The sequence below is a fragment of the Equus asinus genome, chromosome 3 (assembly GCF_041296235.1).
Source record: "Equus asinus isolate D_3611 breed Donkey chromosome 3, EquAss-T2T_v2, whole genome shotgun sequence".
Taxonomy (NCBI): Eukaryota; Metazoa; Chordata; class Mammalia; order Perissodactyla; family Equidae; genus Equus; species Equus asinus.
In genome coordinates, this window is record NC_091792.1 from 32,715,757 (window position 1) to 32,733,737 (window position 17,981).

The 17,981-nt window shown below is 36.9% G+C and overlaps 1 protein-coding gene across 1 annotated transcript in view; it reads right to left on the reverse strand.

The window, feature by feature from the left end:
• GYPA (glycophorin A (MNS blood group)) overlaps positions 1–16,854 on the reverse strand; it is a 37,266-nt gene extending 20,412 nt beyond the window's left edge. The window contains exons 1-2 of the mRNA XM_014838111.3: positions 16,581–16,854; positions 13,061–13,108 (exon numbers count right to left, since the gene is read on the reverse strand). Of these exons, the coding sequence (XP_014693597.1) occupies positions 13,061–13,108; positions 16,581–16,617 (85 nt within the window). The 5' untranslated portion in view covers positions 16,618–16,854. The remainder of the gene's footprint in view (positions 1–13,060; positions 13,109–16,580) is intronic.
• Between the last annotated feature and the right edge of the window lie 1,127 nt (positions 16,855–17,981).

The following is a 17,981-nucleotide window of genomic DNA, read 5'->3' on the forward strand; positions in this document are numbered from 1 at the left end:
GCCACCCAGAATATTAAATATTCCAAGTTTGCATGATCATATCATCTCACAGCTTACATTTGCATAACATTTGAATTGTTCCAAACATTCACCTCTTTTTTCTCTTATCTTCTTGTCTCTTATCACTTTGTCTCATCACTACTCTGACCTCACAGTTGCTTGTGAAAACTCTCCCAGCCTGAGATGCCTCTGTGTCGGGGGAGGAAGCATGAGAGGGCTCCTGCCACTGTTTCCATTGTACCAAGGACGTGGGGTGACTTGTGGGCCCAGAACTCCTTAGGCAACAATTGGGAATAGAGCCTAGCATCTGCTCTATGCTCTATGCACTAAACCACATGGCTTTCCCAAACTGTTGACATTTCTAACATCAACTGTTATTAGAAAGAATAACAGTAAAATGCAACATTGGACAAATACCCTGCAGTTTTGCTTTATGCCAACACTTCCAGTAGCTGAGCTTCTGTCATGACGTGATAAGGTCAGCTCATGCAGCTGCTGGTTTTGCTTTTGAAGCCCTCCTGCCTCACAGCTGATAGAAGTCTTATCTTGCAAAAGCAAACTCTTACAAGGATACACCCTGCCTATGAAATGCCTTCAAAAGTTTTCAAGTCAAAAATTAAATTTTCTAAGTGCTGTCAGTTTTTGGTATTGTGATGACCAGGAAAACTGATCGATAAATTTATTTTTGGAAGTTCTGCACAGCTAATTTTTTGTAAAACTGGGACAAAAACTCACATCCTCTGATTTCCAACTCTATGCCTTTTCAGCCAGACCTTGTTATTTTATACAGAGTGAATGTGTAAATGGGGATCTTGCCTGTTCCAAAAGATGTTGAGAGAAGGCTAGTGCCATGAAGCAATATTTTAAGAGAAATATTCAGTCTTGCTCTTGAATTAGAGGACTGAGAAATTCAGTCTGAGTCAAGTTGTAATAATATAGTTAGGTGTCCATCTTGTCTGTTGTTGTTCACGTTTGTTTTTTGGGGAAGGGTTTTAGTAAGCCAAAATAGGCAATTACAATTTAGAAAAATGGAACTTCCTAAAGGATAAAGTTGTTGGTGTGATAGCATTTGATCCTAGTGTCTTGAATAGCCCTTAATATTTTGTTTGAACTTGTGGGTCAGTACTTCTTAAAGAAGGACATAGCCTGGTAACTGGTCTGATTAGTGGGCCGGGTCTCAAGTGAAATGACCCAGTTTCTGCTTCCCTTCAGAGTGGCATGTTTTGGGAGTTCCCAAGCAGCCAGTTGGTCACACTTCTGCCTTCCTTAACTTGGCAGAGAATAGCTCTTCATCGAGTCTACCTTGAAGCTGCCATGGCCTAAGAGGAGAGCAGCTCCCCTCAGGGAACTCTGAACTTCATAGCCTGGCTCTGTACCGCCCAGCTTCTGGTCATCCTCACTGTCCCAAACCATTACTGAGACAGCAGGGGTAGAGAGAAGACTCAGTCCATAATTCCAGCCATTGTACACCCTTCAGCTAAGACAGATGGAAAGCAAGGGATATTTCTGTCCACTGTCCCAGTGAGAAAGGAGGTCAGCGTTCTAGTCCTGGCTTTGCTACTATCTGTTTGCAGAAGTGAATAAGTCACTGGGCCTCAGTTTCTTGCCTCTAAAATGAGATTAACAGAAAAGACGTCTTCTAAGGTACTTCACCTTTCAAAATCATGGAAATTTATATGTCTGAGATAATAATATACATATTTAACACTTATTGTGTATTTACCACATTCCAGGCATCCTCTCTTACCATCTTCAAAACAATTCTCTGAGAGCATATTATTATATATTAATTATTATTTACAGGAGGAAAACAAAGGTCGGAAACATTGCCTAATTTGCATAAGATCATGCAGCTGTTAAGTGGCAGATCTGGATTTTGAATTCAAATCTATTTCACTGCAGAACTATCTGCCAAGTTCTATCATGATATATACAGAATAAAATGAATGAAGAGCAAATAAATTTCATTAATAGAAGATTGAATTCTCACCAAATTATAGTACAACTAACTTTCAAGCAAGCCTTCACTTACAGCAAATGAGGACTGATTGAAAAGATACAAAAATAATAATTTACCTTGTGCCTAACCCGAGGTGAAGGGCTGCACCTCTAAGACAGAGTTGTGGGGTGACCTGTGCTGTTAGATCCATACCATGGAAGGACAGATGTTTCTGGTTAGTATCACTTTGTTAACTGAAATCTTACTTTTTCCAGCCAAGCATCTTCCAGTCAAGTTGCCCCTGCCCACCAAAAATCCTCAGAATGAAAGAGGATTTTACATACTTTGGGTGTGCCAGCTTTATTTTAAGGTATTGACATTTCTGTAGCTGAACTCTCTACACATCTTAGGTTTGGGCTTAAGGAAATCAGGCTGGATGAGAAAAATTCTCATTTAAAATGAAAACTTTATCCCAAAGTTCTCATACCACTGATTCCTCCTGTGACTGGTTGAACAGTGACGAATAGCAACAGAGGAAACTGGATCAGTAGTTGTCACTCTTGACTGCATGTTGGAATGATCTGTGGTCCCCAGGCACTGGATTCTAACGTGTTGCCAGCATTAGGAACCACTACTCCATACTAGTTAACATATGGAAACTTTGTTTTCATGGTTTTTGAGGTCTATCCTTACATTTTCTAAGGTTCTCACATCACTATTATGTAAAACTTTAACAGCTTCAGACAACGATTTGATATTACTCTGATTTGCTTGAGAAATAATAACATTCACAAGTTGCCATATTAAGTGTGACATTTCTTGTGGTTTTGTCCTAGAAAATCTCCTCTCCGCAGCATTTGGTTTTACTCTCTGCACTTTCCAAAGGTAAGCTTAATGGACAGAGTGGATGGCTCTGGTGGAAACTGGGGTACAGCCTGGGGCCTCACACCCTGTGTCCACAGCCTCCTGGAGCAGCTTCAAGGAGCTCCACGGGAACTTAGCTTAGAAATCCTCAGTCTAAAACTGAGTTTTCAAATTGCAGGTTGGGATCCCTTAGTGCAAGGGTTGGTAAACTTTTTCTGTAAAAGGATAAAGAATAAATATCTTAGGCTTTGTGGACGATGGTTGGTCTCTGCTACAACTCTTTAACTCTGCCTTTACAGTGTAAAAGCAGCCACAGACAATATCTAAACCAAAGCATAAGTGAATGAGTGCGGCTGTGTTCCAATAATTATTTATGGACACTAAAGTTTTAATTTCATCTAATATTCACATGCCACAAAATATTATTCTTCTTTTGATTTTTTTTAAGCACTTAAAACTGTAAAAACCATCTTTAACTTGCAAGCTGTGCAAAACCAGGTAGTGGCCTGGATCGGGCCTGCAGGTTACAGTGTGCTGGCCTCTGCAGGAGTAATTAGAATCCCTGGATGTGGAACTGGATCACCAGTAGTTTTTAGAGTCCCTCAGATGATTCCAACATGTGGTCAAGATAGTGAATTTCTGCACTAATGGGCCATGAAATCAGTTCAGTGGGTTGCCACTGACATTAAAAAATTAAATTGTATGAAATAGAAGAAAGTACATCAGAGTGCACCCCACATAGTAAGGACAGTTATTATTTGGTGGAATTTTGTTTCACGTGTGTGTGTTTATGTGTACATCTCTGTGTGCAATGAGTTGCAGGGAACATTCACTATATCTGAATCATACCTGAATATGTCACGAGGTTGGTACACCTGGCTATGGCCTATCTGAGAGGGGCAGAGGGACTCTTGCCCATGGCACAACTAAAATCCATTCAAGGCCCCACGAGCTATTGGTGAGTTGGCTTCAGCCTAGAACAACCTTATCCAGGTTGTACAGGATCCATAACGACAGTTAAAGTTTCTACGTGTGCTGAGCCATTAAAATGAGTTGGGATTTCTGAGAGAAAATGCTTTTAAAACATAGTTAGCTGATGGGATAACTACAAGTCGGCTATATACCTTCAAACCACATAAGAGGATAGGGGCAAATAAAGCATAGCATATATATAAAAAGATTAGAAATAAGAAATCATTTAAAAAGAGAGTATGGGATAAAGAAAACAAAAAAGATACTAAATGTCAGTTGTGAATCCATAACTGCATATGGATTACATTTTTGTATTAAAAGACAAAGAACTTTAAATTGAGTAAAATAGGAAAAAAAAACACCTCCAACAATATACTAGATTATAAGAAACTCAAGTAAAACAAAAGAAGATAAAATGTGCAAAAAAAGTGCAGAGGTATATTAGGCAAATAAAGATAAATAAAAACAGGAATCACAATTTTAATATTAGACAAAGTAGAATTAAAGCCAAAGACATTCAAAAGGACATAGAGGATTAATTTATATTGTTAAAAGATATGTTAGACAATGATTCTTAAGTAAATACGGACCATTATATCCGAATAACATACCAGCAAGAAATATAAAGCAAAAGAAGAAATTGGCTGGGGCTGGCCTGGTGGCATAGTGGTTAAGTTTGTGCACTCTGGTTTGGTGCTTCAGGGTTTGCAGGTTCAGATCCTGGGCACAGACCTACACATTGCTCATCAAGCCATGCTGTGGCAGCATCCTATATACAAAATAGAGGGAGATTGGCACAGATGTTAGCTCAGGGCCAATCTTTCTCACCAAAAAAAAAAGAGAAGAAGAAGAAATTGGCAGAATTACAACAACAGTGAGAAATTTAACAGTTTTCTCCAACTGTGGTAGATCAAGAAAGCAAAACATAAACACTGAGAGGATCTGAAAAATATCTTGTCTTGCAATCACAGTGAGGGATGCATACTTCTTTTGGGTAATAAATCAATATGGATCAACTTTGTCATGTGTTCCCACATTCCCATCCACATTCTGAGGTGACATTGCTGAAATGCCTGACAAGATGTTTTTGAGATCTGTACCTGACAGAATAGTTTAAGGAGGTTACCAAGAGACAAACTTTTGTGATGTTTCTCCTAGCAAGATGCAATTTCACTGCCATGATCCATCTTCCTACCTGCTCCAAAAGATGTACTACATTCTCGTTTTGTCCTTTGGGTTTATTTTCTTTCATTTTGATTTTTAAATATAATCATGACTGAGAAATAAGTGGCAATGTTAAAGGGAGACGCCTAGATTAAAAGCTTTTCTAGTCCACATAAAAGGAACAAAAGGCTAACCTCATAGTCACACGATTAGGGTTCATTAGCACACCAGAAGGAGCAGACAGACCACCAGCCTCAGTACAGGCTTCATTCTAGTGAAAGCACAAGCAGAACGCTGAGTGACAGTGTTGCAAGAGTAAGGAGGAGTCAAGCCTGGAACATCACTGTGTATGACAAACAAGGCAAAATAATGTAATGATTAAGTACGCATTCTAGACCCAGACTGCCTGGGTTCAAACTAATTTCACTAAGTACTAGCTGAGAACTTGGGCAGCTTACTTAATCTCTCTGTACCTTTGTTTCATCATTTGTAAAACAGAGATAATAATTGTTTCTACCTTATAGAATCATTGACTAGGTTCAATGAATTAAAATATATGTAAAATTTTGCACAAATAATAAAATAAAAATAGAAAATTGATCTTAAAATTCATATGGAATTGCTAGGGACCCCAAATAGCCAAAATATTCTTGAAAAAGAACAAAGAGGACTTCTACTTCACAATTTCAAACTTACTACAAAGCAAGAGTAATCAGCGTGGCGCTGCTCTAAGGATCCATGGAATAGAATTGAGAGTCTAAAAATAAACTCATGTATTTATGTGCAATTGATTATCACCAAGGGTGTCAAGAGCATTACAGGGCGAAAAAATAGTCCCTTCAACAAATTGTGCTGGGATAACTAGTACCCCAATGCAAAGGATGAAGTTTGACCCTTATCTCACACCATCTAAAAAAAGTTAACTCAGAAAATGGATCAAAGACCTAAATATAACAGATAAAACTATAAAACTCTTAGAGGAAAACGTGGGGGTAAATTTTCATGACTTTGGATTTGCAGTGGTTTTATTTTTTAAAATATGACACCAAAGGCACATGCAACAAAAAAAAAATAAATTGGACTTCATCAAAATTAAAAATTTTGTGCATCAAAGGACACTACCAAGAGAATAAAAAGAATGGGAGAAAATATTTGCAAATAATATCTTTGATAGGAGTCTAGCATCCAGAATATATAAAGAACTTTAACATTGTAACAAAAAGACAAAAAACACAATTTAAAAATGGACAAAGGATTTTAGTAGACTTTTCTCTAGATAATGCAAATGGCTAACAACCACATGAAAAGGTGTTCAACATCATTAGTCACTAGGGAAATGCAAATTAAAACCATAATGAAATACCACTTCACACCCACTAGAATGACAGTTATAATAATAATAATAATAGTAATAATGGAAAATAAGAAGTGTTGGTAGAGATGTGAGAAATTGAATACTTATACGCTTCTGGAGGGAATGTAAAATGGTGCAGTGCCTGTCGAAAACAGTTTGGCAGTTCCTCAATAAGTTAAGCATAAAATACCACATGACAGGATTTCTACTCTTAGATATACCCCAAAGAGAACTGAAAATAGGTGTTCAAAAAATCTTGCACAAGAATCTTTCTAACACCACTATTTACAAAAGCCAAAATGTGGAATGACCCAAGTGTCCATCAACTGATGAATGGATAAATAAAATGTGATATATCCGTGCCATGGGATATTATTCATCCATAAAAAGCAGTGAAGTACTGATACATGCTACAACATGGATGAGCCTTGAAAACATCATTCTACACAAAAGGCCACATATTGTATGATTACATTTATACGAAATATTCAGAATAGATAAATTGATAGGGACTGAAAGCAAATTAGTGGTTGCCAAGGGCTGGTGGGAAGGGAGAATAGAAGTGACTGCTTAATGCATCTGGGATTTCCTCTTAGATTTATGAAAATATTCTGGAACTAGATAGTGGCTATGGGTGTACAACAGTGTGAATGTACTAAATGCCACCGAGTTGCACACCTAATAAAATGGTGAATTTTGTTACATGTATTTCACCAGAATAAAAAAACAGTTAAACATATGTACATCACTTAGAGCAGTGCTTGGCACAAAGTTAGTGCTCTATCAGTGCTGGCTAGTATTCTTCAGAACCTAACTCTATATAGAACCTAACCAACACTATGTAAATCTAGAGATGGATGTACCAAAGATGATTAAATAGCTATCTATAAAACTTGACACACTACAAACAAAGATGGCATCTTCTTTTCTAGTGCTTACTTATAGTAATTTGGGTTACAAAGAAATTTGTAATAAAAGTCCCAAAGTAGAAATTATATACATAACATCTGACCACAATACAATAAAAAGAGAAATTTATGTGGGAAAAAAGTGAAGAAAAAGTGAAATTTAAGAAAGAATCCAATTGCAATAACTTGGGAGTTAAAACACACATACGTATACACAAATACTTCTAAAATAATTCCTAAATTAAATAGGATATTAATGTAGTTATTATTGACTATTTTGAAATTAACAACAAGAAAGCTTCTTATTAAACTTTGGTAATGATGGCCAAAAGTAAACTTACAAAACTCTCAGCCTCAATTGATTTATTACTAAACAAAAAATGATAATAAATGAAATGAGCGAAGAAATAGCAAAATAAACCTTATAGAAATTAAGGATGAAGTCAGTAAAGATAAGAACCAAAATGACTAAATGTAAAATACTGAAATTGCTAAATATGTCAAAAGAGTTTTTGAAGAATCAATAAAATAAACAAACCATCGCAAATTTTGATCAAGACAAGGAGAGGAGATAAAACACAAATACAAAATTATTAAGAATGAGAAAACATATATAAAATTCACAGATAATATTTTAAATTGGAGAGTTTTAATTAAAATTAAAAGGGTCTTTGAAAAACGTATATGATTAAACATCTACTGAAGAGGTTTAAAGCCTGAGCAATAGTCATTAAAAAAAGAACATTGCCAAAAATTTCCTTTAAGAAATAAACACAATGAGGAAATAATCAGGCAAATCAAAACGTGGGACGTTGTATTAGACAACTCTTTTGGAAACTTCAAAAACCCAATGTCATTAAAAAAAAGTTGGATAATTGTTCTTGACTAAAATACATGTAACAACGAATTCACTGCACGAATGTAGATTAAATTTTGATTTTAAAACAAAAGCAGCTATAAAGGACATTTATGAACCAATTGGAGAAATGTGAACATGAACCAAAGTAAGATTATGAGATTATTAGTAATATTATTAGATGTTAAAATAATTGTGGCTATTTAGGAGAATGTCTTTTTACTTAGGAGATGTATGTTAAAATGTTTAGGGGTAAAGTGTTACGATGTTTATAACTTACTTTCAAATACAACAAAAGGATATATATATTTATGCACTTATAGAAAGAGCAAATGTGGCCAATTATCCACAATTATTGAATCATGGAAGATAATATATGAATACTAATTTTAGTCTTCTTTGATTATTTTCCACGTGTTTGAAATGAAAATTTGGAGAAAAGAAATAAGATAATATAATTTATCATGTTCATGTATATATGAAGAAAAGATATTTTTTACCTATTTTTGTAAAACAGAAAACCCTTCTACTATAGTTGGAAGAGATGGCTATTTCTTCTAAATATCTCCCATGCTGAAAACTGGCCCATAGTAGTGATTAATAAATTATTTTTGAATAAAATGGGCAAAAATTCATTTAGCTTTTTGATAGCAAATGCACAGTTGTGTGCATAAATAAATGCAGAAATATTTTATATACAAAAATATAGATAAAAAGATCCTAAAACAAATATTAAATGCAGAACAATATTAAAAGAATATGCTACAATAGCTGAGCAATTTGTACTAGGATGGGAAGCAGTGCAATATTATGATATCCATTGATACAATCATCACTTCAACATTAAAGAATAAAAATACAGAGAAATCAACAGAAACTAATAAGATTAACAGCCATTTCTAAAGAAAAGAAAACAAAAGTTTAAAAAATATTTCTGTTATAGTTGGTATAACAGATATTTTCTCTCTCATGATAATTGTCAGGAAATTTATTATTATACATTAAGCTATAAAAGTCAGCATTCAACGTTTCAACTATGGTGCAGAAAAGGTATTTTATAGAATTCAACATCTTTTCTTGATTAAATTTCTTAGCTTAGCTAGAGAGAAATTTCTCAACGTGATGAGAATTATTTACTGAAAGCAACAGACATCATAACTAATGATGTGACATTCATATTATAGACAGACTCGAGACCAGGATGACTACTATCAAGACCATTATATAACATTGTTTTAGAAGTTCTAACATATGCAACATGAGAAGAAAAGAAGTGGCTATAAATATTTATTTCAAGTAAGAAACAAAATTATCATTTTTATAGGGAATATGATTGCCTAATTTTGAAACCAAAAAGGATCATCTATTATAACAAATAAAGGCTAATGATGTCACTTACAAAATGAATATACACAAAGCAATAGATTCATCTTAGGCCATCAATAAACAGTTTGAAAATATAATGAAACATGTTTTAATTGAAACAATGACAAAATATGTAAAATACTTCTTAAAAAAGAAAAATATATAAAATTTATCTGAAGTTTACTTCAGAAACTTTTTTCAGGATTTTTCTCAAACTCTTCAGAGCACATAAAAAATGATACGACAATGGGAAAACATGATCTATTCAAAGATTACTATTATATAATGTTTTATTTTCTATGAGCTCATCTATTCCTTTAATTCTATTCTAACCAAATAACAGTGGGAATAGTTTGATGTTGCGTAAGGGATTACTTTCCCAAATGATTCGGAAACTCATTTGGAGAAATAAAGATTTCTGGCTTCAAGTCAGGGCAGATTGGCTTGTTGCAGATCCAGCCTCCTGTTCATAACAAGTAGAAATGCTGAGCAAATTTAAAGCATCTAGGGAGGGTGTCAGAGGCTACCAGGACAGCAGGTGCCCGAGGTGGGGAGGAGAAGTGCAGAGAGGTGAGCTTGACATTAGCCACCAGCTTTCCTCTGGAGACATTTGTCTTTTGCAAGTGGGGCCTGAGAGCCTGCAAAGCTTGTCAGAGATTTTGACAGTCTCACAGAACTAGAGGAATGACAAATGGGGTTCTGGGTCCACCGAGGAGGAGGAGCCATCCTCCAAAAGGCTACTAGTACCTAGAAGTAGAGGTGAACAGAAACAAGGACAAGCCTTTAAAAAGACAACCCTATATTATGTTAAGCGAAATAAGCCAGACAGAGAAAGACGAACTCTATATGACCCCACTTATAGGTGGAAGTTAACATATAGACATGGAGAACCGATCGGTGGTTACCAGGGAAAAGAGGGGGTGAGGGGAGGGCACAAAGGCTGAAGTGGTGTACCCACAACATTACTAACAACAATGTACAACTGAAATCTCACAAGGTTGTAATCTATCATAATCTTAATAAAAAAAAAAAAAAAAAAGACAACCCTAGTTGCACCTCAGCTCAGTTGCTGAGTGGATTCTGATGAGTTTCCTTTCCCGTGACTGTTGACAGAAGCCAGGATCTGACTCAGCACTGGCTTGCCTTACCGCACTCATCTCACCCTAATCCTGACTCTGAGGGATCCCGACTGTATTTAAAATTTTAATATTTTAATCACAGTCAATCTTTTGAATTAATTTTGAGTTTTTAAAATATTGCATTAAAATATTTATCTCCATGGCTAAGGTTTTGGGGCACCCTTAAATTTTGGGCCCGGGGTGAGGTCCTCACTCTCCTCATCCTAATCCCAGCCTCGAATCCTTCACCGACAATGAGTAAATTCCATTGCATGCAAATTACATCTTAGTAAAGTTGTTAAAAAATAACGTAGTGAAATGGTTTTACTTTTATCAGTAATCAAGGAAATAAAACTCAAAGCATAAATACACCATATCATTCACTTATCCTATTGGCAAAGATAAAAAGACGTCTGGCACACAGTTTGGTAAGAGGTTACTGAGGCAGATACTCTCAAAATTTACTGATGAGCATATATATTGGTATAGCTTTTGGGAAAACAAATTTGGCAATATCCATCAAAATCTTTGCTATGTGCACACTCTGGCACGGAAAGATGAATCTACAAGGATGTCCATCACAGCATGGTTTAAAAGACTGTCAAGTAGAAACAATCTAAATATTCAAAAGCTGACACAGGTTAAGTAAACCACATTTATGCATCAGATGTAATATTGTCAAGCCATTAAAATGTTTTACAAGTGTATTTGCTAATATTGAAAAAATGCCTTTTAAGTGAAGAAAAGGCAACTTCAGAACACTGCATAGAGTAATTTTGAAAGTATATATTTATAAAGATACCTAGAAAAAAGTATCTGAAAGATTTGCACCACAATGCCAACTTATTACTAGATAGCAGATTAAGAAGGGACTGTTATCCTCTCTGGAGGAAAGAAGCAGAACATGTCAATTAAGGATGAGGGCTCTACAAGTCTAACCTCCTGGATTTGCATCCAGCTTCACTGTTCACTGACTATATGACCTTTGGCAAGATTCTAAAACTTTTTGAACCTCTGTTTTTTCATCTGTGTAATGGGGATAATACCTACTCCATAGAGTTGTTATAAGGATAAGATGAAATAATCCATGTAAATGGCTTAACATGGTACCTGCTACATAGAAAGTGTTTGCTTAGCCCTATTAATATCTTACAATGCTCCTTTTACTTTAATGAATATGTAAAAACTTAAATATTTGCCATGACCCTATTAAAGCAAAAACAACAGAAGTTAAACCTTCTCCTCTCTTTACACGTGGTTTTCGCAAAGTAGAGAACTCATTTTCTCTACCACTGGATAAATTTTTGTTATCATTGGATTCACAGGACCTAAGGTCACAGGTGGTACACAGGTAAAAGAGGAAGATCTATAATTGCTACCTGTGGGAAACTGTTAAGGAATACTAACAAGTGAAAAAGTCACAGGAGGCTAATAGTACAAAAGCCTAATGTTACTCATAAAGAGATCTCATTTTCAAGTTTGATTAGAAGAAACATAGCTTAGCAGAATATCTTTAACTGGATTCTTTCCCCATTTACTGCCAGGGATCTCAACTTCTCTGCCCTGAGTCCAGTGAGTTTCTTTTTCTTGTTCTACCTAGTTAATTGCTTAAATTTAACACCTCTGTAGGTGATGCACACCTCGGCGGGAAACCCGCCCTTTTGCTCTGCACCTTCTAAGCAAGTTGCTGAAGTTGAGTCTGATCTAAAATATCAAGGGAGACGAGGCTCTGGACGAGATGAGGTCAGACATTCCTCCTGCACCTTTGCGTTGGGAGTTGGTGTAGTGCTTAAGGACAGAGAGAAGAATGTACAATGTTTTATGATTTGGGGCTTCCAGTGTTTTTGAAGCCATTTACTTTTCTGAGACAGGGATGAGTCAGGACACTGTCTGACCCCCATGATGTGACAGAGCCTCTCAGTGGATCATGTATCCTACGTATGCTACTACGTCTCTGACACTCTTAGCTATTGCAGCGTGGCAGCTGGGGGCTTGGGAAGGTGTTACTGTACTATAACAGAAACAAGAGCTATAAAAAACAGAAAACGGGAAAATTATTAATGATGAGTTATCTCATACGTTCACTGTCAATTCTTGGTCTTTTCTCTACCAGATCCCTGAAATCAGTTTCAGGATACATGATAACCAAGTTTATTTGAGTAGTACTACCCACAATAAAATGAATAAGTTGGTGTCTTGGTTTTCCTCTCTTAATGTTTGTCAGCATTGCTTAATGTTAGAGATCTCTGAGAAAGAAGACATTGTGTTTTGTTTACTTTTTAAAATTTTTTAAACTTTTTCTAATTACATTTTATGATTCTCTTTGCAGAAAACTTAGAAAATCTTAAAAAACAGAAAAAAAGATACCCACAATCCCAACAGCTAGAGATAACCCTGGGATGTTTCTCTTCAATATTTTTGCTTTAGTTTTAATTTAGTTCGTTATCACAGAAAACCACACAGATAGGCACTTATTAAATACATAGATATGATATTAACGGCTGGAAATCTATTACCCACCTGCTATTGGTGGTGACCCAGTTGCAATAGACTGTGCAGAAATAAAACCTATAAAGACAAGTTGGGGAAATTACTTAAAATGCGTTTCCCAAATAGGTTCATAGATATTTTCAATAACTCTCCAGAAAACATAGTAAACATAGAAACATAGAAACATAGTAAAAAGAAATTCATCACAAGAATATTAAATTCAATTTCCCAATTTAAGTCAGTGTAAGTCAATTTTGAGATACTGTCCCTTTTTCCCCGTCTTAGGAATTCTTCTCTAGGTATTCATAGTGGACTGTCCATTTCTTCCTAAAAACCCAGTTTCATACCAAGCTAAGGAGATTTACAGGTTTGGGAACTAGCCTACAGCTCACCCCAGGCTGACCTCTGACGATTCATTGAAATTTAGAGATGGAGGGGACTTTACATGCCAGCTAGGCTCTGCTTTACTCAGCAGGCATGGGGACACCAAGGCCCGTGGGGGTTAACTGATTTTCCATAGTTAAACTAGTCTGCAGTCAAATTCTGGTCATTTATCATTTCTGCAACTATTATTTATTGAGTGCCTACCATGTGCCTAGCAATGTTTGGGATGCATAAATGAAGACACAGGCTTTATTTTGAAGAAATCCATAGTCTTGTGGTCCCTGAAACCCAGTTCAGAACTCTTCCCTGGAACAATTAAATGGACAGAAAGCCTCTCTTCTTGGATCACTGAAGAAAAAGGAGGTGCCTTGTTTCTTTACTTAGTCACTCTAATCATGTGCTTTTCAAACTGGTGGACCTGCAGACGTAGGTAGTAAGATGCATGGGGTAATCATGGTCTATTTACTCAGAGCTCTCATTTTGCGTAACCAAACAAAAACAAATATTCTCTGCTCCCACTCTGCCCTCCCTCCCTTCCTTTACTTCCTTCCTTGCTGATTCAACCAATATCCTAATGGATATCAAGAGCTGTGCTAGATTCTGGGGATATACTGAGGAATAAAACAGCCATCATGAAACCTGTCCCTTGGATTTTCCAATTAAATCAGTATACTATGACCTAGAATGCAAATTTTGCATACATTTTTAAGTGAAATCAGAAAACTTTTAGAGGGTCCTGGTTTATGACATGATTTCCTTGTTGAAGTGATATAACACTGTTTTCTCAAACTGTTTCTTCGTCTTAGCATTAGAATCTGGTTCCCAAATAAATCTTTGGCTTCCTTGAACACACTGAGTTTCCTCCTGTCTCCGGACGTTTGCCCTTGCTCTTCCCCCACCTTCAGCACCCTTCCCTCAGACTTTGCAAGGTTGGCTTCTTGCTCCACTCTCACTAGAGAAAAATTTCCTGCTACTCTTTTCTAAAGCAGCTTTCTGCATTGTGTTTATCACCTTCCCTGGCTTAATTTTCTTTGTTTAATTTCTCACTGTTTGCCCTTATGTTAATAATGTGCTTGTTCTGTTCAATGGCTGTGTTCCCTCCCACTGCCCACCCCCACACCCCCTGAATGCATCCCCAGAGGGAGGGAGCTCATTTGTCTCACAGCTGTGACCTCAGGGATCAGCACTGACACGTACTTTACTGAATGAACAAATGAGTGAATGAATTCAGGGACTGGGAATCAAATTATTTTCAGAAAACTAACTCTCCTTTTGGCAGATGACATCTGATATATTTTAGAATTAGAAATATTGGCTTTGTCCCTAAGATGACTGGAGAAAGCAAAACAATCGTATATTTTTCTGTAGCTAAAGATGTTTAACCTGCCTCACACTTTGCAGGTTCTTCTCTTCAACTAATGAGTGGAGGGGAAAGGCTTGTTCCCGCGTCTTTCTATTAGTTTGTAAAGTAGTCACATCAAGGGAGTTTTTCTGGAAGGCTTCAGACGATGTGAAGATGACAATAGCATTGGCACTGAAGGCCAAAGGAGCCTTCCGAGTCATCAGGCTCAACGGCCTCCTTATGAAGTGTCATTTAAGGCCTTAATCCACTATCTGCTTGAAAAGTTGTAGACATGAAGAATTTATTTCTTTTCTAGGAATCCTTTCCAAATTTTGGGCGGCTCACAGTCACATAAAATTCTTCCAAATATTTTGTCCCCTCCCTCCGAACATGGGTAATATGTCTAAAGTGATTGAGTAGCCCCACTTTGCCCTCTGGAACAACACAAAGAATACCTTTTCTTTCTTCTGTGTCATAGCTCTACAAATATTTGAATATATTTAAACATGACACCATGTACCCTCCATTCATTTTCTTTTCTTCAAGCTGAATGTTTTCATACTTAGCTACTTAAAAAAAATTCAAGCAGCTTTGTTAGGCTTCTGTTTTCCCCTAATTTTCCTCTTCTCCATGACTTCTCAGAAATCGCCATCACATACCCAGGTTTGTTCCCTAGTCTGTAATAACTATCATAGCTAAATATTTATTTGGTGCTTTACTATATGCTAGGCAGTGAGGTAACACACATGACATTAATTACTTTTAGTCCTTACGCGATTACCACAAGGCAGGTACCAACAATGTCTGCATTTTACAGATGGGAATGTTGAGGCAAAGCGAGGTAAATAATTTGCCTTAGTTGTTCCCCATCTTTCAGATGCGGGAACAGATCTGAACTCAGTTCTGTCTGTCTCTCATGCCTGTGCTTTAACCATTACTCTATTTTATCCCCTAACCTGTCTTAGCAAATGCTGGGTCTCTTCCGGGTCTCCTGCCGAGTGTCCAGGAGATCCTTGATACTTGCTCTAACTTGAATTAGAGCATGTCTGATGGATTAAATATATTCGCAGGAAATGCCTGTTCCTTATTTATGTGCTGGGCACTAGTATTTCTAACATGTAAACACTGCATTTGAGAAGACATTAACCATAATATTCTCAGGAAGAGGCTAGAAATAATGCTAATTTAATACAACTTAATAATACCCCTACCTTATTTCTTTATTTTAATAGATTGATTTAGACTTCTCCCCAAACCACATAACACCGAAGCCAATAAGAGCTGTTTTTGCTTTTTCGTGTATCACACCTAAACAATGGAGCCATGGAGAGGAAAACCACTCCCCCATGGTTTCAGAGTTTGTGCTTGTGGCTTGTACCTTTCTGGCCAGAGAAGAAGGAAATTATAATTTTTTGGAAAACTATTTGAAAACTGAAGACTCTATATCCACCATCACCTTCATTAATGACTCTTTAATTTAGAAGTTAAACTCATTAAAACACAAAGCCACAAATTTATTCACATAGAGATATTTCTCTAATATTTGATAAAATTCTGTTGAGTCTAGCTAGAGCTAGAATTGAAGCATACTTCTCATACTGGAAAATGGTGATCCAGCCACAACTACTGGGCTCCCTTATGACCTTTCCTCCACCTTGCCAGCTGAGTCCCGATAGAATCCATCCAGTAGACTGGGATCGGAGATTCTACTCATTTATTTATTCAGTTAAATACGATAGTGCTAAAGAGGGGTAGTTTATGTTTTAATCTATAATCTTATATCCAATATAACAGCATCATGCTGAAAAAAAAAAATCCACTTACCTGACAGTAGTAATACAATGATTATTTTTTCGTACATCCTGAGATCATGAGCTGGCGAGCAAAAGTCAGTACAGGAAAAGCCCTCAGGAGGAGTGAAAGTGGCCGTCTATAGCTCCAGTGTGCACGCTGTTATCTTTCAGACCCACCTTCGTGAGGCCTCATCAGTTGATAGGCCCGGGTGACATTTTAAATTATGCAAAGTTGTTAAACGCCTGTCAATAAAGATACATGAATGTCTGCTTAACTGAGATCATGAAAGTATTAAGTAAAATCTTCCCTTCAAGGAACTGGATGCTACATGTTAAACTTACTTTGCATAAATTAAATGGGCATCATAAGGCAGTAACAGTCAGGAGCCGCCCAATTGGACAAACGAGAACGAGACCGTGAAGGGCTGAGGCCAGGGCAGGAGCCAGGCCGTGGGGCTGTAATGGAGTTAGGAGCCGTCTCATTTTTCACGTGGAGATTCTCAGGCGCCAGGATGAAAGAGACGTCTTACACGTGAAATAAATGTATTTGAGAAATTTAGTTACTATTTGAGTGCTCTGAGGTTTGAAAAGATTCTCAAACTCACGACAAGTCATACAGCAACATAAGACTACACGAGACACAAGAAATCTTTGATTCAAAATAGTCTGAACGGAACAGTGAGTGCCCACACAGCTGCAGCACCAGTGCGCCATTTCTCTCGGAAACGTGCCTCGCTGGGTAAGCGCAAGTTAACGCCAAGACAATAAACGCAAACACTCAACAACAGACAAACCACAAAGTTTGTTGTAAAGCAGGTTAAAGTGAGGGGCGTGGCAACCTGAAAAAGATCAATTTTAAAGGGAGACAGAACAAAACGATGTGAATTAGATCTTAAACAGCTCAAAAGGTGATTGGATGCTCCACCGAAATAGTCCTACTTCCCAGGAGAGTTGTTTGTGAAAGTTTTTCCTGCTGGACCCAGAAAATTAATTTGCTAAGTCAACAATTTGTCAAATATATTTATATTTTAACCCAAAATGTGGTTAACATAAAAACTATTTATGAAACTGTTTGCAGGTTCGGGAAATGGAGCCACAGAGAAAAAAAATCATTTACTGGGGAAAAGATGGAGATAAGAATCAGCTAATACCCAGAGAGGGGGGAGCCTGAGGCTGAGGGATGGATGGGGCTGAGCTGCAGGCTTGGGGGACGCTCAGACTGAGGGACACAGCGGGGACTCTGAGGGCCAGTGCCAGAATCTCAAAGCCCCAGAATCCTGGAGTCCCGCTGAATGCCCTGCCAATTCATGTAAAATGACTGCAGCAAAATTTACAAACAGTTAAATGTAACTAACAGTTAGTAACAAATAGCTTGCTTAAATTCGGTATTTCCTGTGACTGGACTGGTTTGTAGAAATTGTTCTCAACGGAT